This window comes from Numenius arquata, chromosome 3, assembly GCF_964106895.1.
Source record: "Numenius arquata chromosome 3, bNumArq3.hap1.1, whole genome shotgun sequence".
NCBI lineage: Eukaryota > Metazoa > Chordata > Aves > Charadriiformes > Scolopacidae > Numenius > Numenius arquata.
In genome coordinates, this window is record NC_133578.1 from 30,618,929 (window position 1) to 30,644,860 (window position 25,932).

General features: G+C 39.1%; 1 protein-coding gene across 1 annotated transcript in view; it reads left to right on the forward strand.

The window, feature by feature from the left end:
* The window catches only part of ALS2 (alsin Rho guanine nucleotide exchange factor ALS2), a 39,657-nt gene extending 16,126 nt beyond the window's left edge, over nt 1-23,531 (forward strand). Inside the window, exons 12-33 of the mRNA XM_074145570.1 lie at nt 602-764; nt 1,557-1,688; nt 1,927-2,055; nt 2,454-2,524; nt 2,892-2,958; nt 3,245-3,447; nt 3,586-3,651; nt 5,308-5,406; nt 5,982-6,146; nt 8,510-8,621; nt 8,921-8,998; nt 9,114-9,247; nt 11,355-11,522; nt 11,801-11,918; nt 12,467-12,624; nt 13,347-13,469; nt 14,548-14,724; nt 15,117-15,162; nt 16,790-16,851; nt 17,472-17,621; nt 17,926-18,022; nt 19,392-23,531. Coding sequence (XP_074001671.1) covers nt 602-764; nt 1,557-1,688; nt 1,927-2,055; nt 2,454-2,524; nt 2,892-2,958; nt 3,245-3,447; nt 3,586-3,651; nt 5,308-5,406; nt 5,982-6,146; nt 8,510-8,621; nt 8,921-8,998; nt 9,114-9,247; nt 11,355-11,522; nt 11,801-11,918; nt 12,467-12,624; nt 13,347-13,469; nt 14,548-14,724; nt 15,117-15,162; nt 16,790-16,851; nt 17,472-17,621; nt 17,926-18,022; nt 19,392-19,430 — 2,557 coding nt within the window. The 3' untranslated portion in view covers nt 19,431-23,531. The remainder of the gene's footprint in view (nt 1-601; nt 765-1,556; nt 1,689-1,926; nt 2,056-2,453; nt 2,525-2,891; nt 2,959-3,244; nt 3,448-3,585; nt 3,652-5,307; nt 5,407-5,981; nt 6,147-8,509; nt 8,622-8,920; nt 8,999-9,113; nt 9,248-11,354; nt 11,523-11,800; nt 11,919-12,466; nt 12,625-13,346; nt 13,470-14,547; nt 14,725-15,116; nt 15,163-16,789; nt 16,852-17,471; nt 17,622-17,925; nt 18,023-19,391) is intronic.
* The last annotated feature ends 2,401 nt before the right edge of the window (nt 23,532-25,932 follow it).

Here is a 25,932-nt window from a genome sequence, read left to right on the forward strand (position 1 = left end):
GATTAGTTCTCCCTCTTGGAAATCAGACTGAGGATTGAACAGATTTCCTGCCTTTCTTTGAGGTAGGATGTAATTTTTCTAGTTAGGGGAAAAACTGGTCAGTTGCCTTAAACAGCAGGGGTGGGGAAGAGATTATTTGTATGTATTTAGGGAAGTGCACTGGAGAGAAGATAAGATTCTTTCAGACCTTCTTGTATGAATCAGCAGTGTTAGAAACTTACTATAGCACTAATGGGGAGCTCATTCCACCTGTTAGCACTTCTACTAATCAAGTGTTGAAGGGGAAAAAGGCATTTTTGCCCCACTCTGCAAGTGGGGCAACTTAGTCAACTTCGTTCAGTTTAATGACTGAGCATGTGAGAGTAGGAGTAAAAAAAGTCCTGTGTTGCAGTTGTTAGCTACATGTCTGTATTACTGTACTTCCTTAAACTAAACTGAAAATAGATTAATAAGCAGCATGCATTTCCCTTTATAGTTTTTATTGGTTTATGATAATCCAAAAATGGGCATTCTGAGCTCATTTATATAAAACATCACTGATGTCTTGCTCTCTTTTTTTTCTTCTCTCCTCCCTCCGTTCCCCAATCATCCCATCATTTAGAGACTTCTTGAGTAAAAACCAGGAGCTGTTACAGAAACTGTCTGAGAAGAATGAGGAAAACCTCCAGCTAGTGGAAGTTCTAAACGCTCTGTTTTTCATGCCATTTGGGCGACTTCATAATTATGCTAGAACTTTGCTAAAGCTTGCCACATGTTTTGAAGTGGTAAGCTGGCTTTGTTATCTATATCTGAATAAATATACATGTGAAACTTACGGCTTGGAAGTAACTGTGTGAAGCAAATGCCAGGTAATTAGAAATAGCTTAGTCCTCAGAGAAGCTACCTTGGACTTGTATTTGCTGCAGGGAAGATCATGCACATATATTTGCGCAATCTTACTCCACACCTGCACAGATCATGTGACAGGTAGAAACTTGTTACCCTGCCAGAACTTGTTTGTGTGCCCGTGTGCTTAATTGCAAATATACTATTTTGATGTTTGCCTATTGCTTTTCAGTTCCATCTGGCATCATTACTGTAGCTATCCTTGGCTGTAATACTCTACTAAAAATACTACATGTATATTAGGTAGGCTTTTACCACCCATTTAGATGTAATAATTGCATTCTTTTGAAATAAAAGATGACTAAACAGGAACATTAACTACTTGTATGTCTATTCCAATATAATAATTTAAAGTATTACTCCTGCAATTATTAGCAATACTTTTGCTACAGCCTGTTAAGATGCAAGAAGGTAGATTATCTAACTGTATATTAATCATTCTCCTCTTAACATTCATGGAACTTTTCATGATTTTAAAGACTCCCAGCACACCAACAGAACACGTGATCAAGAAAATAACTTAGCCTTCACTGTTACGTTATTAACCAGGCCAACTGTCATGCATTTGGTGCTGATTTAATAAAATGAGCCATTGCATTGCAGCTTGGTTAATGTTGTTGGCACGGGTGTTTAGAAGCGCTCTCAGGTCTGTCTTACCTTGTGCCCTATAGGCGTCTCCAGAATACCAGAAGCTACAGGATTGTAGTTCTTGTTATGAGAGCCTTGCGGTCCATCTTAACAGAAAAAGGAAAGAAGCAGAATACACTCTTGGCTTCTGGAAGACCTTTCCTGGGAAAATGACGGTATAATAACAGTTGTCAGTCCATTAGCAGCTTGAGTCTCTTGCTGTTAGCCTTATACTCTTGTCTGTTACTCATGCTACTGTCCCAGTTGCACTTACCATTTTCTAATTTGTGTTGCTGTAGTACTCTTAACTTCAGAAAGATTGGGCTTTTAATATGAAAGACAAATAGCACTGACCTTAAGTCACACGCAGTGAGAAGTAAGCTGCTGTAATTTTGTTTTTAACTCTTCCTGTAGGATTCCTTGCGGAAGCCAGAGCGTCGTTTAATCTGTGAAAGCAGCAATCGGGGGTTGTCCCTACAGCATGCTGGAAGATTCTCTGTAAACTGGTTCATCCTCTTTAACGATGCTCTGGTACATGCTCAGGTAAGCCAGCTTGTATCCAGGAACAAAACCTTTTGTCCACTTGAAACAACATGACGTATTTTTCATATAGTGAAGATAAGTGGTGTGGTTTTTTTTTTTTTTTTGTTCAAGGAACATTGCAGTGAGTGGTGCACTTTTTTGTTTTTTTTCATGCTTACAAATAAATTTGAAATTATGTACTTTTTGGTTGGTTGGCTTTTTAGTGTTTAATTGCTGTTGCCCTGTGGTTGGCATGGTTTCTGTTGGCTGTTTCTCAGAGCAAGGTGCATATAAGGAGCCTGTAATGCTCAGTTTTCCCTAGTCCTCAAAGAAAGGAAAAAAAACTGTTCAGAAAAAACATGGGGCAGGGGTAATGGATCAGTACCCGGTGAAGTTTCCCTTCTTCTCCTTGCCTACAGTTCTCAACGCACCATATTTTTCCCTTGTCTACACTGTGGGTAGAAGCTCTTTCAGAAGAAGCTGGTAATGTGTGAGTATTCTTGCTTCTGATGCTGAAATAGTCAGCTATCTTGGGAGGGAGGATGAGCATTTTGTAACTAATTGTCGTAAACTAGGAGTGGAATTGGCTAGATGCAGTCATGTCTATCCCTCTTTCTTGTTTCAGAAAATTTACTGTATTTCTATGTCTTAAAAAAAAAAAGTTGTATTAGCATCAGAAGGAATAAGGTAGTCAAGAGGAAAGTGAGTAGTCTTTCCTAGTGCTTCTTTTCACTACTGACTTAAAGTGAATGGTAGCTGGGTTGGGGGAGGGAAGACAGAATATTCATGCTCTAAGCCTTGCCTTTTTCAGGTTGAAATTTCACTAGATAAAAATACTTTTTCCCCCTCTCATGTAGGAATGGATTGAAGATTACAACACCAGAAGAACAGTTTGTTCTTGTTTCTTCAACGCCACAGGAAAAGGTAGGTATATCTACAAATTTTGCATGGCTTCAGTGATATGAATGAGTTTTTATCTCCTACTGTGAAACGAAATAGGGAGAAGTATAGCCTTAAATATTCGTCAAGAATGAAGTCTTCCTACAGCTTGGTATGCAGGTTAACTGTACACTGTGCTTGACTGTAGCAGTGCTCCAGTTTATGATGTACTAAGGAACACAAAGGAAATCATTGTAATTGCTGTAAAGGTGAGATTCAATGCAAAGACAGATATTAGCTAAATTTTGTGATGAAACACCTTCTGTTTCAGACCAAGTGGCTGAGGGCAATAAGCCAAGCAGTGGATCAGGCACTTAAGGGGACTTCTGACTTAATTCTGTATGGAGCTGGTGGGAATGTGCCAAGACAGGAACCTCCTATTTCTCGCAGTGCCAAATACACCTTCTATAAAGACCCTCGATTTAAGGATGCTGTTTATGATGGGAGATGGCTTTCAGGAAAACCCCACGGCAGGTAAAAGCATTTGAATGTAACTGTTGAAAACAAAATGAAGTGGTTGCTGTCTCAAACAGTAGGCTTACAGAAGTTATTTGGGAAGTGCAAAGTGAACTGATTATCTTATACACATGTACGGCTTTGTATTTTTTCCAGAGGGATCCTGAAGTGGGCAGATGGAAGAATGTACTCTGGGACTTTCCGGACTGGGCTGGAGGATGGGTAAGATCCTCTCGCTAGTTGTGGAGCCAGAGGGCAAGAAATACCTTTTGTTGTAAGAGACAAGAACAAAAACCTTTTAATTAAAGGTATTGCAGTGAATCTTACTGACTCAGGGTTATGTGTGTTAACAAGATATAGATATATGTTGATACATAGATAACCGGTCATTTATCCAGAGGTATGCTGGTTGTCTTCACAACAGACTCTGTAACTGTGTGATTAAAAACTTGCTCTTTCATAAAAACTGAAACTAATTGGGGTAATCAGCTGTAGTGTGGAGGAAGGAAATGATAAAACAGCTGAGGAGAAAGAATGGGTGGGTGTAAACTCTTAAACAGAGGAAGCCAATTGAAAAGCCTGCAATCGACTTTCTGTTCTAACTGTTAGTGTCTTGTATTGCAATGTTCTTACAAAAGTTCTGGTATTGTTCTTTTATCCTAGCAAATGTAATGCCTTTCATACAAATTAGTGGTGCATCTTCTCTGTTTTCGTTGCTGTTGCTGTATTTCTGGTAGGGCAAAAGCGTAATAATTCAGGAGGGAGACAACAAAATCTTGACTTGAGACTTCATCACCCAAACCCTGAAAACAGAACTACTGAGAGTATGTGATCCTGATGATTAAGATAACTAGTACAGAGGAGTTTGAAAATCGGATGATCAGAAGTCCTAGGCATTATCAAGTCATCTGGTGAAACAAATAAGACCACTTGAAAGTAACTTAGTAATTCATTACACAATTTAGCAATGAAATCCATAGATTAATTCAAAGAGTCTGCTTAGGACGCTATTGAGGCTAGGAGGTTAACTTTTTTTCCGAAGGCATTTTTATATGAATCTTGTGAGCAGATATGTCTGTACTGGGCAGGATAAAAATATATGAGGAGTCCTGTTGGTATTCAGATATATTTTTCAAAGTATTGAGTTGGAGGGGAAACTGAAATGTAGTCTGGCTGCAGACAGCTTTTTAAAATGCTCCTTAGCTATTGGTATAATGTCAAACCATAAAACCAGATTAGACCTTTGGTTATTTACAACTAATAGTAAGTGTAACTAATCCTGGTGCTTTTAGGGTTGTTGGAGATGGAAATATTGCAAACAAATCCTCACCAGAAATAAATGGATTGGTATTTAGCTGTAATTGCTAGAATTATCAAATGCATATATATGTATTCCAGCGTGTGTGCTATAGTCTCAACACTTGAACAATGGTAATGTCTTGTTGGGGTAGACATGCTATCAGAAAAACCTCCATAACTGGATTTTCATCTCCTCAGAAGATTAGAATCAATAAATAGTTGTGTGTCTCATTCTTTTCAGGCATACTGAAATTGTCAACAATTCTGTAACCTTGTTTGAGCATAATTGGAAGCTAACATCTTTTTAAAAAATGTTCTCTGTAGCAATCTATGTTCTCATCTTTCCCTGGAATAAAGGTGTGCTTGAATTATCAAGACCTAAAGAAGAAGACAAAGGTAGAGGCAGTCTTAGGATGTGAGAGGACTTGTGGCCTTTACAAAGCTGAGAAAAATGCTATGGTAGAGGGGGGAAGACTTAACAACATGCCACAATCAAACAGGACAAAAGCAGTATGGACTAAATTGACCTAGTGATGCTGGAATTCAACCTGCTTGTGTTCCATTTCTGTGCATTGACAGGTATGGAGAATACAGAGTGCCAAACAAAGCATTGAATAAGGATGACCATTACGTGGGGTACTGGAAGGAAGGCAAAATGTGTGGCCATGGAGTCTACAGGTAATGTAGCATTTGTGTTGCTGTCATTGCAGAAGGGAGAGCAGGGCTGATGCTCTGGCACACTGCTTACCAAGCCTCTGTATGTAGCTTGCTTGTTAAACTTTAGGCTTGTAATTATAATTAGCATTGCTTATTTGCTGTTTTGCTTTTGGTGAATGGCTCACAATGCATATTTGTACAGTGTTCTGTTTTTACTATGTATTCTAATGTTGCTCACAGCTTTCAATAATCAAGGATTCTTTCTTCTGAGAGATAAATGTAACCTCTAATGGGCTTGCTTGTTGGGGGGAGAGTGGCTTTAAAACAACAAAGCATCAAAAAAACTTTAGTACTAAAGGCTCACTTTTATCCCAGATACACTTTTACTATAGTTCCTGCTTGTTGTGGCTATAATGTTGTAATTCCTAGAAAGAAAAAGAGAGGGTGGTTGATCTGTTCTGGGGAAAGAAAAAACCCAAACCCACACCTAACAAAACAACCAACCAAAAAACCCAAAACCAACCAAAAAAAAAAACCACCCCAAGCCCACAACAGAAAAGTCATTTATAGGAATCTTACTCTGTTTTTCATTATAGCTATGCTACTGGTGAGGTGTATGAAGGGTGTTTTCAGGATAACATGCGTCATGGGCATGGTCTGCTACGCAGTGGGAAGCTAACCTCTTCTTCTCCCAGTATGTTCATTGGACAGTGGACAATGGATAAGAAGAGTGGTTATGGAGTTTTTGATGATATCACAAGGTAATGCTTCAGTTCCACAAATCCTTAAACACTGGTATGACATAAAATAGCAAAAAGAGTAGGAAAGGATTTGATCTGTTAGTAGCAGTAATAGTGCATGACTTTTTTTTTTTTTTTTTCTTCTTTATACTAGGCTTTCTGGGCTGATGATCTAAAGAACTGGGTCTAGAGACTGCTTTTCGGTGCTGCTTCTGGAATAAATGTGGGGCTTTTTGTTTTGCTTTGTTTTTTCTGCCTTGCTTTCCTATCATACCTCCTGCCTGAAAACTAGCACTGAATATGGGATCTTATTGAGGTATCTTGTTGTGCGAGCGCTGAAAGTTTTATGAATGTCATGTGGGGAGTATTCTTTCATCTCAGGCCTATGAGACTGTGTTGTTCAGTGATCAGATATAAAGGACTAGGTGAATTTCGGCTCGTCCTCAGGTTTTCCATTGACTTATTCTGTAAACGCAGCAGAGGGAAGATGCTTTCTCTCATGGCAGACTAGTGAAATGATAGCACAGAACCGTGCTAAATACGTGCACTAAGGAAATACTGTCTGAGCACAGATCACTGTAGTCCATTTTTTTCAGTCACTGATTGAATGCTGTTTTTTCCTGAAAGAGAGAGCTTTCGTCGAGAGCCCAAGAAAACTGATTTTGGTTTAACTGAACAGAAATCCCACTTATAAAGGAGAATAGAAAAAATGTCTGGAGAGGAAGAGGATGTGTGGGAGTGTGTATGCAGTTATTTTTCTGAAACAGAGCTATTGTAGCATCTGTAGGTATTTCCTGATGTCACTTTTGCATCTTGTCTTGCTCAGTGTTGGTGGTTGTTCTTATCCTCTAGTGTCAAGATGTTTCCATGTACTTTATTTACTAATGTACTTACCTAGGACAAACTAAAAAGATGGCTGCTCTCCTCACAGATCCTCTCACTTCCAGCATTTGTAAATGCAGTGGCAGTTCATGGACGGGGAGGATATGTGACATTTGCTTTTTATTCCAGAGTTACGCAAATACAAGTGAGCTGCCCTCGTGGTAGTTTTCTTTCTGGTCTTAGGGAAGGATATGTGTGTATGTTTGTGGCCTAAGGATTTGTTTTCTTCACTTCTTACTCTTCGGCCCAGACAAATAAGGAATAGCTGCAGACATTCTTTATAACTTGCTGTCATTATTTGCAAACCAGTCATTTGAGCAAGTGGGACTTCACTCTGTTATGTTTCCATCCTCGTAACTGAGTACACTGCATCTGTCTCTTCAAGGATGCTTCACCCAGCGGAGACCCCTGTAGTTGGCACGATGAATCAGCCGAGCATCCTGCTAGGTTATGGGTCCAATCAGGGGGAGGATAACCCTGAATTTAGATTAATGGCTGGGCTTGCTCTATTTACTATGACTGCAATTTCTCTTGGGTACTAGAAGGAAAATGCTGTGTAATAAGTAGAGTTCTAGTAAATCTATCACTAGTTTCCTTCTAAAAGAAAACAAAAAAGTCTGTGACAAGTTAAAGGGGTTTTTTATTACTTGTATGGTGAAAATGTTGTTATTCAGAACAACTGGAAAATAGTTTCAAAATTTGGGGGATTTGCAGTTAGTTTCAAACACTCTAGCCTGACCTTGTGGACTTAGACTCACAAAAAAGTGTTTTAAATAGAAGTCTGAAAGAGGCTGATGTTAACTTGTGAGAAATACTTAATTGTCTAATAATGGGGGTTTTATGGCATGACCTTTGTTCATCTGTTATCCAGAAACTTTCAACATGATCTGTTTCCTTACAGTTTTTGCACTCTAATATTTTCAAAATGTGTATGACTTTGTAGGTCTCCTTCCTATCCCCCAAGTAAGACGGCTTGGTTTCTTTCATTTATTATCCTCACAATTTCAGTCATCTGAGTTTAGGTAAAGAAATCAAAAGCTTTGGCAAAAAAAGATGTGAAATAAGCTTCTTGCATCTTCCCTAAGCTGTTAAATTCATCAGGTAGATGCCTGATAAAGCCCAAGATCCCCTTTCATATGCAACTTACATCTTAAAGCTGTTTCAGAACAGCTAATGAGTTTCCTTGTTTCTTATGTGCTGTAGCTACTGCTCAAGTTCCTCTGGATAGGAATTGGGCTTAACTAGCATTGTTTCAGATCATCAGGAAGTTTGCTTGGACATGGCCAATTTCTAATGTGAATTGTGAAAGTTCATTATGGTTTATTTCTATCAAAAAGTCTTTATTTCCATGAAGCTAGTGAAACTAGATTGATACACCTGAAGTGCTGTATGACTCTTTTTCTAATGGTTTCTGTAATGGTATCGCAGTATCGCAGTAAAGCCAAAGAAAGGATATAAACATAATACTTGGACTGTATTCTTCCTATTTCATTTTTCTTCAGAGGAGAAAAGTATATGGGAATGTGGCAAGATGATCTTTGCCAAGGCAATGGTGTTGTGGTTACTCAGTTTGGACTGTATTATGAAGGAGCCTTCAGCACCAACAAAATGATGGTGAGTTGAACACTACAGTCTGTGCTATAGTGACATTTCCTCCAAGTGTGGTAGCTTTCTGGGGTAGGTCAAGTGTACGTTAAGCTGTGTAAGCCTTCTGTTCTTCTAACCTTCTATTGTCCTGGCATTTTAAACTGTCTTTATAATCCCTGCTCTGTTTGATCTAGGACTACTTCAGAAACTGCTTTTAAAAGAGTTATTATTTGTTAAGAATTAGTAATGGGTTTTTCAGTATATCTTTAGATCTGCGGTCTTCTGTTACAATTACTGCTTTGTGTTTTTTATGATTCTCTTTATAGGGGACTGGAATTCTGCTTTCTGAGGATGATACAGTCTATGAGGGGGAATTTTCAGATAACTGGACTCTGAGTGGAAAGGTTGGTGTTAAAGTTGTCGTTTGTAAACTGTTACCATCTAAAAAAAAGAGTCTTTTTCCTTGTAATTTGGTTCCCAATGGATTTCAGTTAAATTTTTTTATTATCTTCTCTCAAGGGAACACTGACCTTGCCAAATGGAGATTATATTGAAGGTCTCTTCAGTGGAGAGTGGGGATCTGGGATAAAAATCACAGGAACCTACTTCAAACCTAGCTTGTATGAGAATGAGAAGGACAAACCTAAAGCATTGTGAGTGTTGAATAAGAAATAATTTCTCAAATGCTTCAGTAGTACTTTGGAACATAACTATTGTCTTTTTTCAAAGGCCAGTTAAAATATTTTTTCCAAAGAAATGGTGAGAATTTGAAAATACTTTCCCTGTTTAATTCCTCTTCCTTCCTGATGAGGAAACAAACAAAGATAAAAATCTTCTCTTAGCTGTTCTTGCTTTAATTACTACTTGAATACACAAGTAACAGCATGAAATTGCAGAATAGCCAACGTGTTGCTACTGTCCTGTAACAGTCTCAGGATTTTTCTACTTATATCTGAACTGACTGTTAGAACCTGAGTTCTCAGCTGCTGATGACTTTTGAGGTACTGAGAAAAACTGAGTTACATTTGAGTGATCAAGTCAGTTGCAGACCTCCCTGCCTTCTGGCAGTTATTGGTAAGTTAATTCATTTCATGTGTCATTTAATAATGCCATTGGGAGTACCTTTGGGCAGAATTAGCTGCTTACCACACCTCTTCCAAACAATGCATAAGAAAATAGTAGAAAAATCTGCTGAACTGCAAAAGAGAGCATTTTAATACCTTAGCAAAGATGATTTTGAAAAGCACCCATATAACCCTATTTACAGCAGATGCACTGGGTCAATTTGCTTACTTATCTCTGGGGAAAAAAACCATGCTTAAGTCATAATTGAGATATCTTTGAGTAGAAGAAACTTAAGTAAATTTAAAGAGTTGGTGACATTTCCGTATTTGGTAGCACTATATACTGGTTTATGATAGTAGTAATTGTACAGGATTCGATATCTTTGAAGCATACGGTCTCAAATTTCAGATTAAAATGGGAAACACAACTCCAGTGTTTTTACCTAGAATACTTCTCAGTATGCTTCCTGAAGCATTCGCTGGTAATTTCTTTTGACAGTGCTGACACCTACAACAGGATGCAAAGTTAAGCAGGCCTCCCTGCTGAACTGAACACTTGCAACCTTAGCAGCTCTCTGCTTTTTACCCCAGTAGGGAGTCTATGAATAAATGTATGTACATATTTGTGAAGATTGCTTGTGAAATAAGGGTTTCATCTACCCTTTTCAGGCTCCCTTGAAGTTGAAAATCTTCTGGTATAATTTGTGAAAAGGCCTAGAGCCTACTTTTTGTGCTTTGTGAAACTGGAAGCATGGGGAAATATCAGTGTTGCTAGTTCTCATCTCGGATGTGGTGGGAAAATATTAATGAATGGTCTGATGGTTTCTGACACTTGATTTAAAACAAGATAGGACTGTTAACCCTGACAGCATCTATTTGCTTTATGAAAGCTTTTCAAAGCCCTAAATTTCGTTATATGTCTGAGATATCCATATATATATGGGGAGAACAACAGTTCTTGGTTTTCCGTTTGCCTATAGAGGATCCCTGAGCATTGGCTGTCAGTGAAAATATGCCTGAGCTGGTTTTACTCTCTACCAGCACATCCCTAACATGGAATGCAACATCATAGGTAGTTACTACTTCAGGGGCAGAAGCTATATAGCCAGTCTTGGTATTTATCTGTGTAGCTATGCTATTTATACATTCCAGGAGAGTGAGATATTTGGGACATTTTTGCACTATGTCTTTGCTATGTGAATGTGTCCTGAGCCTTCTGAATGAATACCAGTGGTGAAGATAAGCCCAGTTAAGTGCAGTATGTCCCATTTTCTTGGAAATCAGACCAGTTCTTTTTGTGTTTAAACAAATCATTTCTTGGAAGACTGCAAGAAAGGGTAAGACTGACTTGTCTAATGTAATAAGGTTCATAGTTGTTACCACATGTAGGTATTTAAAACATTTTGTCTTCTAACATCATAATATTTTACATGGATTACTGTATGTTAGCAAGGAAAAAGAATTTAAGTATAACTTTTTCTAAGTTCTTTTTAAAAGGTTTTGAAAGTCAAGGCATTGATAAAATAGTAGGTTCTATATTTGTTCTTAGTGATAAACTTGATTCACAGTAGAGGCTATTAAGCATATCAGCTTTTGGTAAAATAGTATGAGATACTAGAGCCATAAGTGTTTTTATAGCTGAATCTGTTGTTTCATGACTGTTGTTTGATTTTTGACTAACGGGTTATTTTATTAGGCGGAAACTCGGGATCCTGGCAGTGCCTCCCGATGAGAAATGGAAAGCAGTATTTGAAGAATGCTGGAACCAGCTTGGTTGTGAGACCCCAGGCCAGGGGGACAGATGGAAGGCTTGGGACAACATTGCGGTGGCTCTGACCACCAACCGACGGCAACACAGAGACAGGTTGGTTCCTGGAGAATGTGGTCAGCAAGATGAAGAAAGTATTGAGAAATAACCTGGAATCTCACTCTACTCTGGAATAGAAGCTCGAACTGTAAAAGTTCAGATAAAACAACAACAAATCCTAAACAAAGTCAGAACTCTTAGTACTCTGTACTGTAAGCCCTTTCGGGGACATACTGATGTCTAGAATTAATTCATTTGTTAGCTTCAAGGTTTTTTTCCTACTGTATGTCTAATAAATAATCTGTACAATGTCTTTGTCCTTTTTATAACTGCAGTCCAGAATTATTGAGCCGCTCACATACTCAGACACTGGAAAGTTTGGAGTTCATTCCACAACACATTGGTGCCTTCACCCTGGAAAAATATGAAAATATAAAAAAATATTTGATAAAGGTATTGTGACTTTCAAATGCCCACATAGCTTGTTGGTAAGGCATGATATCAACCTCACTTTATAATAGCTTTCCTTAATTCCTTCCATATTTGCACTCTTGTAATCCATGTTGTAATCATTCATATTTGCTCATAACTTCCTAATTTATTGAATTAAAATCCACAGCTAAGACTAAAATCATTATATACCTAATGGATACTGCCTTAAAGTCAGTTTCTGCTTAGTTACTGTTTTATTTCTTATACGTTGGATCACAGCAAAGTATCTTGAAATGCTTACTAATGTTACTAGTACTGGACAGATGACGTGTCTGAGTAGGAGCACAAGTTCCTGTGCTGTATTGACTTCTCTGAGCTGTATTCAGCCAATACATAAATTTTATAATCCAAATGGCAATTTGTTAATATAGCTCACTTTTTGTTGTATATGTAATATTTTTTTTCAAAGCCTCTTGTTGGATCTCTGACCCATCTTTCTTGAATTCCTTTTTTTTTTTTGTGTCTGGTATTGACCTATCTGACTGGCCAGTTAATCTCTTTCATTTCAGGCTTGTGATACTCCTCTCCATCCGTTGGGCAAGCTGGTGGAAACACTAGTAGCTGTCTACAGAATGACCTATGTTGGAGTAGGAGCTAATCGACGGTTACTGCAGGAGGCTGTAAGAGAAATAAAGTCCTACCTCAAACGCATCTTCCAGTTGGTTAGGTAATGAGACTCTAATTTTCAAGTCAACCTACTGCTGGATTAATGAAAGATGTCTCATCTACTGAAAACGTCAAGTATTTATGCAGTTCAAGTTTGCCAGTATCTTTACTCTGTTTCGGGGATTGCTTTTATTTCCTTAACCTTTTTAAGGAGTCTTGAATATTCTGTCAAAATAGAAAAATTAAAATCTTCACCACAGTGTATTACATCTTAGGTTGTATTTTAAAATATGGCTGTAGGAAGCTCACCTTCAATGTGGATTTCCAATTTGGTATCTCTGGGTATCCACACTGTGAAAAGCTGGTGTACAAAGGATATAGAAGAATGGTCATGACAGGGACTTGCAGTGTATTCCACTGAAGTTCTTACCAACATGGATGAGCAATTTTCCTATGAAGTATTTGCTTAGATTCTTGGGAGCAATTACAGCTTTGAGTCCTGCCAATCTGAAAGTAGAAAAACTTCAAATTATTAACCGTTAGAAGCATTGCCTGGAGGGAAGTGGTAAAGGTAGGAAAGGTATCTTTGGCATTGGAGGGGTTGGCCTTTGTAAGTTTTCTTCCAGGTAGATGGTACTGTACTTCTGTTAGCTATGCTGTCTTAGTCCACCATATATTATTTCAGCTGACTTTTCTTTCCTCTCCAATCTTGCCTTCTAATGCTGTGGATTGTAAAAACTGTGTAAAATGAAATCATACGTTATTATGTGTATTGCCATTTAGGTTCCTGTTTCCTGATCTTCCGGAAGAGGGCAGCACAATTCCATGTCTAGCAACTGAGACAAAGGGAAGGCGATCATTTTGCAGTGGGAAATGTGACTCCAGATCAGAGTCTCCTGAGCCAGGGTACATAAAGGGAAAAAACTGAACTAAGGAAGGCTTCATTGTATTTCTGTTCACAGTTTTTTTTCTTAGGTGGGGTATGAAAGATAAGCATATGCTTAACTGGTGGATATAAGCAGATTTTTTTTTTACCTTTGGTTCTGATGACAGATTCTGGTAAGCAAGCTTCTACATGGTGGTTGCAATAAGCATTTCATCCCTGTGCCATGTAATGATTCTTTACTTAAGCTCAAACTTGCTTTTGTCTGTTGTGGGTAAACAAGTTCAGGCTTGGGCCTGGGCTTCAGAAAACTGTTTGGGTTATGAGCACAGGGGTAATGCAGGTCCAGCGCACATACACTGCATCACAAATAGCCAGTCACATGGAGCTCACCCTCAAGTCCATCGTGTTCGAGTGTGGTCAAAACAAGGAAGAGGGAGGGATCAGTGGAGAGAGCCTTCTGAGGCAGGCTCCAGTGACCTGTGCAGATGGTATTAGGAGGCACCTTGAGTTCAGCTTTCCCTATTAGGATTACAGCTTGATGCCAAGCAACTGCTGATTTTATGAAGCCTGGAGTGTGTGGAGCTCAGTCGAATAACTTCATGGGTTTTAGCCTATTTTCTAGCTTGTGCTTTGAAGATAAAGTTCAGCTGTCAGCAGAGTAGCTCAGAGTGAGGGCTAAATGATTAGCATGAAGATACAAGTAAAACTTGAACTATAATATAGTACAGTATTCAGCTTTTACATTGTACAAGGAAGAAAGGCTAATGTTCTGTCTAAAATACATAGACCACAAAAAGCCTGCACCACAGCCACTGCCCCTGCCTCAAACCCACCTCTGTGGATTGTAAAGGAAGATTACTCCTAAATATTTCTGAGCACAGATACAATTTGATGGATTTGTACTTATTTTATTATTCTTATCCCTCATAGAATAGGCTCATACTAAATGAAAATTCCATTCAATCAAGTTCCAATCATTGTTTTAATGACTTCTTTTTTTTTTTTTTACTCAATTTTTGTAGACAGTTGGGTTTTTAAAATGCCTTAACATCTTCCTCTTCAAACCACCCCCTCTTTTTTTTTTTTTTTTCTAAATAGCTACGTGGTAACCAGTTTTGGCTTGCTGCTCCCCGTGTTACTGCCACGACTCTATCCTCCTCTATTTATGTTGTATGCCTTAGACAATGAGCGTGAGGAAGATATTTACTGGGAATGTGTTTTACGTCTGAACAAACAAACTGATATGGCTCTTCTAAGTTTTCTTGGAGTGCAAGCGTGAGTATGCTTTAATGATAAAACAGAACTTAGAAAAAGATTGGCATGTAAATAGATAAAGCATCTAAAAAAACCCTATTGTCTAAAGTGCTTTTCTTTGATTAAAATGCATCTAAACATATCTTCAAGCTAGTTCGTATGGTTGAGCGAGTGAATCACAACCTTCCTCTTCCAAAAAGGGGGAGGAGGGCAGAGGAAAAAAAGATTGGCATCACTGCAAAAACCAGAGTAAGGCATTTCAAATTAGGCTATTTTCCAGCTATTTTTGGTAAATGTAGTTGATCCTGTAGAAAAAGCTGCTGTATCTCAGAACATGAATAAAGCATTTCTCACCTTATGGAAGTGAAGCGAAGACTATGATCTCTCAATAGACTACGTTGGGTTTCTTGCAGGAAATTTTGGCCAGGAACTGTATCCATCCTTGGAGAGAATAGAAAGGTATGTTTGTTGGGCCTTCACTTACAGTATGCTTTGCCCAGTGCTTCTTGCAAGAAGCAGAAATCATAAAGAAGCGGTTAAAGAATTTTTGACCAGGGTTTTTGCTGAAGAGATGTTGTGCTATCTTGTTTCTTTAAAATTTGTCTGCTACTTAAAAGCTACATTAGTGATTTCTTACAATAGCTGTCAGTTCAGCTTTGTCACTTACTGTCTTACTCTGTAATGAACTCTAATTCAGGAAGACATCTGCTTGGTCTCCAGTTATGACAGTGTGAGAATAAAAGTCTACCAAGGAAAATTTCAAACTGACTGCTTAAAAGACTTATACCATTGTATACTTTCTGATTAGGAGAAGAATTGTATAGTTTTTATTCTTAATCATTATCTTGCTGAAAGTGGGTGAATACTGGTCTTAAATGGTAATAGTGTATTACTCAATCTCTGTGCTCTGGTAAGAGTGGTTTAATAATCATAACTTTGAACAATTTGAATGTTTTCAGTATACTTTAAATCATGTCTGTTTATAAATTAGTATACTTTTTTGAAGTTTTCAATTTCTTAGTCATTTAGATACTCCTGCCTTCAGATCACCTCTTCCCTGCTTATAACTGTGGCTTGTGCAAAGTCTGTAGTAATGAGAAGCGTGGGCTTCATCACAGTAGTTGCTGCACAGGGACGAGCTGATATTCTTTCATGGAGATTGAGTGTTACAAGTTTGTAATAACCAAAGCTGCTGCTGAACCCCACCCGTGGGGCCATGAGTTCCTAGCAAGACAAGTCCCCCTTTTCCCAAATCATGAAGTTGAAGATTGAAATGATTCATATGATGCAAACCTTCACTCAGACTTTAAATGTTACAAAATCCAGCAGTAACCTGTTTCTTGAGTTACTTAAGATCTGCTGTATTTCCAGGTACTGGGCAAAATTCTTATCAGCTGTCTGAATCCTTCACACATCTGACTGGGTTTTTTTTGTTATAGCGTAGAGCCCCTCCACTGTGAAGTACTATGTGGCGTATGTCTTCTCTGAATTATGCAGTATATTATGCTCTCTGCAGCCATTTATCTTATTTTCTGGGTAATTCCTTCAATTAAACAGGATGTTTTTAGCCAAGACGTCATGTTTATCTGCTTCTCTTCTCTGTCCAGTTTCCTCACTTCTGTGGATTGATCCATTCTCTACCTGTTCCATTCAGAATGACTTAGGCTCAGTTGTGTATTAAGAGCTAACATTTATATTTGTTCTTTTCTGTTTGCTCTGAACCTGAGTCTCTGATTATTCACTATGATGACTTTTCTAGGTTTTAACCGTTTCAATCTTGATTGTTAACCGTTAAGATTTAATGTTTCTCAGCCTTACTTGACCTGGAGGATAGCCAAGACCGTCACTGATTCTCATAACATACCAAGGAATTCAGTACAGGCTTTTCTGAATTTTAAATGAAACTCATACAAATCATACATAGGCAGATTTCCTGGACGACTTTAGCGTCTAGGCACCTATCCCTTTGCACTGAAAAACTGGAAAAAGTCTTTTATGCCAGTGTTGCATGATACACTGCTTTGCTGCTGCTGCTGAGTAGTGGAGTTGTTAAACCTGCATGATAAATCTTCTTATGATTACACAGGTATCATCAAATACAAAAGATGCCTGCTTTGCCTCTGCGGTTGAATGTTTACAGCAAATCAGGTAATTCTCTGAAATCTGTCTTAAGAGTGTTTTACTGTTCCTGCTGTAGTAGTATCTAGTTTACTCAGTTGTGATCCTTTACCTGTCACCTTTTCTTTGTTCTTCTTTGTAAGAGGTCACCAAGAAGTTTCAGAGTTCCTACTAAAAATGTTAGCAAATTCTCCCAATGAGGAATGAAGTATAGCCTCATAAATGTGACAAAGATGTGCCCATAGGAGACCATTAAGAATCAAAAGCATGAGGATGGCTAATCAAATATACATGTGAATTTCTAAACAGTGACGGGAAAATGACCTGTGTATGGGGAGCTTTTCTGGGTCTGTTAGCTGAAATAAGGAATTCTGCAGTAGGAATCTAAGTAGAAGTTAACAGGGTTTTAGAAGTGAATTTTCCCCCCTTTACCATGTTAAAACATCTTAAAACTGTGAAGACACTCTCACTTGCGGTAGTGTACCTTGATCCAGTAATTATAGCCTGGGTTACTATGCAGTCTTGGCAGCCATGGCTGTTGAGGTGTGAATGGTCATGGGCAAGGGGACATGCCAACTAGCAAATTGCCTTCCTGATTTAGATGCAGATATGGAACTTCTTATTGTTATCCTGTTTTGCTCTCCAAACAGCACTACGTTTACCCCAGCTGACAAGTTGAAGGTGATCCAGCAGACTTTTGAAGAGATCTCTCAGAATGTTCTTGAGACTCTTCAGGAAGATTTTCTGTGGTCCATGGATGACTTATTTCCTGTTTTTCTCTATGTGGTGCTACGAGCCAGGTAGGCACCAAAGAGTGGCATTAATCATAAGCTGAGCTTAGGCAGCATGAGTACTTTTACCTGTATTAAGCGCTTCTACTTCTCCTTATAGGACTACTTGCTAGCTTTTAGTAACTTACTAAATTTTTTGTTTTGCGTGTTTGCTTTGGCCTTAAAAAATTTTGAATAGTTAATTGTGAAATTGCTGTGACCTCAGAATGAGGTTAGGGAAAAGCATGGGTTTTGCATAACACTATGTACAAAAAGTAAAAACATTATAATGGTATCTTTTGCACCTATTCTCTTTCTCTCCTCCATGTGACAGGATAAGGAATTTGGGGTCTGAGGTGCACTTAATCGAGGACCTGATGGATCCTTATCTGCAGCATGGGGAGCAAGGCATCATGTTCACTACCTTGAAGGTATGAAATTTTTTTCAGGGCTATTAAAAGCTTTCTCTGGAAATTAATCAGCTTTGAGTAATGATGCTCAGGTTAGGACAATTGTATGAACATTAGTTTTTAACTTCTTTGACATTTTTATTGAAGTTTCTAGCTAGGGTGAGCAAGGAAACTTAGAGCTTAGGATAACCTAAGGTGCTGCTAATAAAATGGTGTGATGTGCAAATGTATTTATTCAAAGGTAATACTGGTTGCTGTTGACTGTTGTGAATGCTCACCGGTAGCTTGTCATTCCCCTGCAACATAACAAACATTATTTCCTTTATAAAAATTGGAATGAAATGCTGCTTTGGAGATTAGCCATTCCAATAATGTTTAAGTCTAATTACATCAAGATGCTTCAGGAATTCAATTTTGAAAAAAAAAAGTCTTTTTACTGTGTCACTCCCCACATTCTATTTAGTAGTATTCTCTTTTTAAGTACAGAAAAAGGGAGAGAATCTGTTTTGATGAATATCCTATTGTACACTAGGACCTCCATAGTGGAAATAGGTTGTTTTAGCACCTCAAAGCTGTTCAAAAAAGTGGGTCTTGTGACAATTCAGCTGTGTGGAGCTTTCTTGTGGAGTTGTTTTGGAGGGTGGCTGTTAACCTGAAATTTAAATAAAAATCTTAAGCTGAGCTGCTAGGTGAACATGATCATATTTTCTGTCTGTGCAAACTGGAAACAGTGGGGTGCAGAGGTTTTTTCATACCTGTTATTTTTATAGTGCTGCAAAAAGGGAAGGTTTAAGTTGGTTAAAATTTATCAAAGAATCCATGTAGTAGTAGTAGTCCTCTTTTCCATGAGCGCAGTGTTGTATGAGACGTATTAAGTTTCTGGTCATGGCTGACCCAATGTGTATTTGAACCAGCATTAAGGAGTGAATAGCTATCAAGCAGCAGGCCAGGTTATTTATCCAGATTACAGAAACCTTTGCTTTTCAGTGTGAGTGCTTTTGAAACGCTTAATCCCTGCATCCTTGTCCTGTAAGAAAATATTTTCTCTTTTGGGTCCTCTTGTCTAAGGGCAAAGAAAGTACATTTTTTTTCACTCACAAATCTTTATCTTGGCCAAGCTGGGAGCTCTGGAAGTATTCAGAGTCCCACATCACCCTGTCTTACTTCATTAAGAGTTGGACATAATTTGTAACTTAAAATCTCCTGTTGTCATTTCTTCTAGTTTACATATCAGAAGATTCTCATGTGTTGAGTGTCACTGTATCATCACTGCTTGTAGAAAGCCTAGTCTTGTTTTCTTGGATAGAAGAAAAATAATAGCTGTGTATGATGCTTTATCAGCTTGCTGAGAACTGGTATGTGTGCTAAACTGAACTTTGTTTTAATTCAGGCATGTTACTACCAGATTCAACATGAAAAGCTTACCTAGACCATCATTTACAACCTGGCTCTGTTGGATAATCTTCTCAGTGGAACTTCACTAAAACCCACTTTCTTCCCTGAAATGGCACTTAGAAAATACTCTATTACAGTTCTGTTGTTACAGATTAAACTATTCAGTTGTTTCTTCTGAACTTCAAGTTTTAAGATTGGAAAACTGCAGCCAGAAGCTATCTATGAAGTGGTGATGAAGCAAAAGACTTGGTTTGTCAAGTACTCGCCAAGAAGAAATAATTTCCTATTCTAAAAGAAAAATTATTTACTACTTTTCAGTTAAAAATGCTGCAAAAAGGCATGGCATCTACATAGAGTACATGTGAAAGTCTGGACCGCATGGCTTCTAAAGCAGTGGGTTTGTTTTTATTATTCCTGGTTTGTCAACAGAGTCGTTTAAAGAGAATGAATTGCACCACAGAACCATTCAGTCTTCCTGAATTAAGCTATTATGTTTGTTTATTTAAAAAATAGAAATACGTTATTATTATTTATAATGGGTAACCTATAGTGTGTTTGGCTGTAAAGGTTTTGAGGCCTCTTTGTTGAACAGGATTGCTGAATGCAGTATTAATGTGATGATGTGGAAATAATCACACTGTTATGGGCTTCCCTGTTTACTGGAATTATAAATATAAAGACATTCAACATTCTTTCTGTTTATGAAATAAATAAAAGGCACTGACCACTTTGAATTTTGGCACTGAATAAAATACTCAAAATCTGCAGTGTTCAGTTGCGTTACCCTGAGGTCTGAGGACAGACTCGTTCTTTGGAAGCCCATGTGACAGGAGAATGGGAATGTGCTCTTGAACAAGCTGACAATGGATCAGGTTTGAAACTTTGCCTGTTAACTGATGTGTCCGAGTGAAAAATGCTAACCTTGTTGCATTTTTGATCATGTAGAGAACAAGTAATTTCCCTGGGGGATTTTCGTGTGTGCGTGTGTGTGGTGTTCTGTGGTTTATGGTTAACTTTATTTATATCAATAACACTCATGGATAATTTGGGTATTGTAGGGTGCTGTTCTTTACCATGGCTGACTCAAAAAAAGGGGGAGGGAGGACTAGACTATAGAATGTTATAATGGCTTAAATTGTGTCAACTACCATAGATAATGCTAATCCTATTTTTGAAACAGTAATCATAGCTTGTGTATTGGCACCTAAATGGAAAGAAACCATATGTCAAAATACTGTTTTAAACAGTGACTGTAATGTAGCAATTTTCATAATAAAGTGAAAAAGATTGGTCTTTCTGAAATTATTTTAGTTTTATCAGAGAAGGGGAAAGAGTAATTCTGGTAACATGATGTTTAAAACTATTGTTATACTTGTTACACTTGCAGTAGACTATAGAGATAATAGAAAATAGAGATAATAGGCTTCATGTTTGCAAACGATTTTTTGTTAGCTTAATCTTATTTTTCGATTACACTGAATAATTTCAGGAGTTATAACCCTGTCTTCATAGGAGAGGTGCTCCAGCCCTCTGATCATCTTTGTTGCCCTCCTCTGAACTCACTCCAACAGGTCCATGTCTTTTCTGTGCTGAGGACTCCAGAGCTGGATGCAGTACTCCAGGTGAGGTCTCACCAGAGCAGAGTAGAGGAGCAGAATCACCTCCCTCAACCTGCTGGGCACGCTTCTTTTGATGCAGCCCAGGATACAGTTGGCCTTCTGGGCTGCCAGCGCACATTGCTGGCTCGTGTTGAGCTTTCCATCAACCCATGTCCCCAAGTTCTTCTCCTCAGGGCTGCTCTCAATCCATTCTCGACCCAGCCTGCATTTGTGTTTGGAATTGCCCTGACCCATGTGCAGGACCTTGTACTTGGCCTTCTTGACCTTCACACAAGCCCACCTCTTGAGCCTGTAGCCAGGTCCTTCTGGATGGTATCCCTTCCCTCTAGCGTGTCGACTGCATCACACAGCTTGATGTTATTGGAAAACTTGCTGAGGGTGCACTCAGTCCCACTGTCCGTGTCACCAGCAATGATGTTAAAACAGCACTGGTCACAGTACTGACCCCTGAGGAATGCCACTCATCACTGGTTTCCCCATGGACATAGAGCTGTTGACCGCAACTCTTTGAGAGTGGCCATCCAGCCAGTTCCTTATCCACTAAGCGGTCCATCCATCAAATCCATGCCTCTCCAATTTAGAGACAAGGATGGCACGTGGTTCAGTGTCCAATGCTTTGCAGAAGTCCAGGCAGATGATGTCAGTTGCTCTTCTGTGTTCCACTAATGTTGTAACCCCATCATAGAAGGCTACCAAATTTGTCAGGCATGACTTGCCCTTAGTGAAGCCATGTTGGCTGTCATCGATCACCTCCTTATTTACCACGTGCCTTAGCAGAGTTTCCAGGAGGATCTGCTCCATGATCTTGCCAGGCACAGAGGTGAGACTGACTGGCTTGTAGTCCCTGGGTCTTTCCTTTCTCTCTTTTTAAAAATGGACGTTATGTTTCCCCTTTACCAGTTGGCAGGAACTTCACCAGACTGCCACAGCTTCTTAAATATGATGGATAGTGGCTTAGCAAGTTCAGCCACCAGTTCCCTCAGGACCTGTGGATGAATCTCATTAGATCCCATGGACTTGTGCACCTTCAGGTTCCTCAGGTTCCTTGAACTTGGTCTACAGTGGGTGGTTCTTTGTTGTCCCAGTCCCTGCCTTTGCCTTCTGTGACTTGGGCAGTGTGGCTAGAGCACTTGCCAGTGAAGACTGGGGCAAAAAAGCCATTGGGTACCTCATCCTTCTCCATGTCCCAGGTGACCAGGTCTCCCGTTTCCTTCTGGAGAGGGCCCACATTTTCCCTAGTCTTCCTTTTATCACTGATGTACCTGTAGAAGCTTTTTTCGTGTTGCCCTTGATGTTCCTGGCCAGATTTAACTTTATCTCCACTTTAGCTTTCCTAACCTGATCCCTGGTTGCTTGGACAATTTCTCTGTATTCCTCCCAGGCAACCTGTCTGCACTTCCACCCTCTGTGGGCTTCCTTTTTCTGTTTGAGTTTGTCCAGGAGCGACTTGTTCATCCATGCGGGCCTCCTGGTGATTTTGCCTAACTTCCTCTTTGTTGGGACGCATTGCTCCTGAGCTTGGAGGACATGATGCCTGAACATTAACCAGCTTTCTTGGGCCCCTCTTCCCTCCAGGGCTTTATCCCATGGTTCTCAGCCAAGCAGATTCCTGAAGTCCAGGGTAGTGAGCTTGCTGTGCACCCTCCTCGCTGCCCTAAGGATCTTGAACACCACCATCTCATGGTCACTGCAGGCAAAGCTGCCCTTGAGCTTCATGTTCCCCACCAGCCTGTCCTTGTTGGTGAGAACAAGGTCCAGCATGGTACCTCTCCTTGTTGGCTCCTCTATCACTTGGAGAAGAAAGTTGTCATCAATGCATTCCAGAAACCTCCTGATTGCTTATGCCTCCTGTGTTCCTCCAACATGAGGACCAGGGCTTGTGAATGTGAGGCTGCTCCTATCTGTCTATAGTGGGCCTCATTCGTTTGGTCTTCCTGGTTGGGTGGCCTGTAGCAGACCCCCACTGTAACATCACCTGTCCCTTGCCCTCCCTTTAATCCTGACCCATATGTTCTTAGTTGGTTCCTCATCTGTGCCCAGGTGGAGCTCCATGCACTCCAGCTGGTCATTGACATAGAGGGTGACACCCCCTCCTGCTCTCCCCTGCCTGTCCTTCCTGAAGAGCCTGTATCCCCCTATTCCAACACTCAGAACTTCCAACATTCAAACACTTAATCTTTTTGACACTTCCAACACTTGAACGCTTGATCTTTTGTGCTCGATGCAGTCTTTCCATGCAACCACCTCTTAGAACTCAATGTACAAAAAATGTTTAACTGAAACTGTAGGAGCAGAACTGTTCTTTGAAAAGGAGCTATGTTGAACAGTTAAGTAAAGCAATGGCAATAATTTTAATCTGAAAAGATCTGAATTCAGGACTTATTTCACCTTTTGTAGGACTGTAATCAATAAAAACAGGTTTGGTTTTTTTAATATATTTTTTTTTTCTGCTGTAACTGTTCAGGGACAGTGTTTGTTGTCTTCAGATGTTTTGGAATAAAGGAACGGTTTCACTCAGCTTTGACATGCAAAAAGCTTTGTTTCATGTGACCTTACTCCCACACTGATTCTGTGCCTTAAACTGAGAATGTCACTAGAGATGGTAAGTTTTTCTACAATCTTTCTTCCTTTTAAGGAGGAGGTGTATCTAACAAACGTGTAGTAACTTCAAAAGTTTCACTTTTTGTTCACTGAATGATGCAAAGTTGAGAACTAAAACCCAAAGACTGTATCTGCCTTTATGTACTTTTATATATACACACACACACAACTTCTTATAAAAAGTAGTGATATAGCATATGAATTTAGCTTGCTGATTAATGGAAGCAGGCAGCCTGGCCTGGATTATTTTTGGTCTTTCTGATATATAGCCTGGTTATTAGCTGAAGAGAATCCTAGGATTAAATGTGCTTCTGACACAGATTCCACTTTACAGCCTACGTGGGCTGTGATGCATTAGGAAATCAGTACAGACCAGCTTTGATTTCTGTAGCTAACAAAGAAATGAGTCAACCTGCAGGAGTTCTCGGTCTGTATTGCTTCATGGTAATTACTTTTTTCTCATCTTCTTTGCCTCTTTTTTTTCCTGAAATTGAAAGCTGGATATTTCTTGTGCTGCAGCAGAAATCCTGTAACCAGCAATAGAAGATCAATGTTGCGGAATTATAGATTCTCATTGGAATTGTAGGGATGGTAGCTGAAGACAGACCCTAAGAGAGATGAGTGCCCTACGGACTGGGAAAGTTGCTGAGAATAAAAAACTACTTAAGTGAGAGACAACTTAAAGTAGGCTTTTCATGCAAGAAAAGGGTTAAGGGGATTTGTTCTCTTCTCCCTGATAATGAGTAGTTCTAAGGTTAGGTTTCTGCGGATTAGAAAGGAGAGGATGTGCATAGATTAGCTCAGGCAGTGAGGTTACTTGCTCTACTAACATCCAGCAAATACTCTTTCCCTCCGGAAATTTTGCATGAGCTGAACATGGTGTATTCTGCGGTGTTTGCAGGTAAGAAAATATGCGCTGTACTGAAACCATTGTACTGCACAGGTGTATTTCCGTCATGCAACTGTGAAATTTAGTTTCTTTTTATAGCTACAGCAAAGCTAATTAAACTTGTGTTACCTGTTTAATTCCCACTAGCTAAATATTAGAGAGATGTATGAATGGGGAGTAGGGGCTCAAAAGAGAATTTTTTCCTCACCAAGTATTAGGACTTGAAGCCTGGTGCTATATGTTATTGACTTATTTTGCCAAAAGTAGGTTCACTTTGTAACTGCACCTGTTAGAAGCAGTTTAGGGAACTACCTGTTCTGGTCTGGTGAGAGATAACATAGAGGAAAGATATGTAACTGATACAGGACTGTAAAACAAATCCTTTCCTTGAACTGCTTAGCCATGTACTTTTAAGTTGATTTAGTATCAATGTCTTGCTGTTGTTTGGATTTTGGTTTTATTTTTTTTTTAGTAAGCCCAAACTGTTGGCAGTAAACAGCTGGAAGTGAAGCTGGCTGCCTCATGTGACTACAGTGCTCTGCACCCAAGTGTTCCTCTTGGAATGCGCTGCTCTTTTAGGAAGTGGCGCCTTAGTGGCATTTATCCCCATGTAAATAAGATACTGGCACCACCACTGGAGCTGTAAGCTTTTGTTTCAGCAGGAGCAGAATGAATCAGCGCTGAATATATCTGATTACAAAGAGTAATAGCATAATTTGTTCCATCAGCAACCTTACATATGCAGGAGTGATTATCTAAATGTCCCAGAATGCCTTACATGAACATGAAATTTATTCAGTCTTGGTTTTTAACCTGTACTACCTCAGACTTGCAATAAGTGGTTCTTTGGTCAAGATAAGCGTATATGGTTTCAAAGGATACCTCTCAACCTTTGCTTAAAATGTGTCAATTTATTCCCCTAATATTTAGAGTTGCTCTTTTAATGAAAAATACTCTCAAGTCTCAAAGTATACAAAAAGCAAGATGGTTTTTTTACACTGACTAGAAAAAGAATCTGACAGACTTCAGTGATGAGACTAGCCTAATTAAGTTTATTTAATGCAGAACAAAAAAGTCCTGAATAGAGCATATAATTTGGGAGATGGTGAATGTCTCTTATTACCATTTTTTGCCTGCTGACTTTGCTGATTTATAGTGACTTATTTGCAACAAAAGCTTCCTCAGTGTTCCCTGCACTCAAGCTAATTCCCAGTCTTCAGTATGCCAAAGCATTAATTTTGATAAAGGTACGAGTAGTTTTCCATGTTAAAAATGCTCAATAACCGTGTTGAGTATCTTAACCAAAGAAGCTTATAACAGCAGGAGGGTTGCTGTTCTGAATGTCAGGTTCTCTGGCGTTGTCCCCTTTAGAGGCTTGGCAACATCCAAAATTGTCCATTTAAAGACAATTCTGAGAACTGTATTAA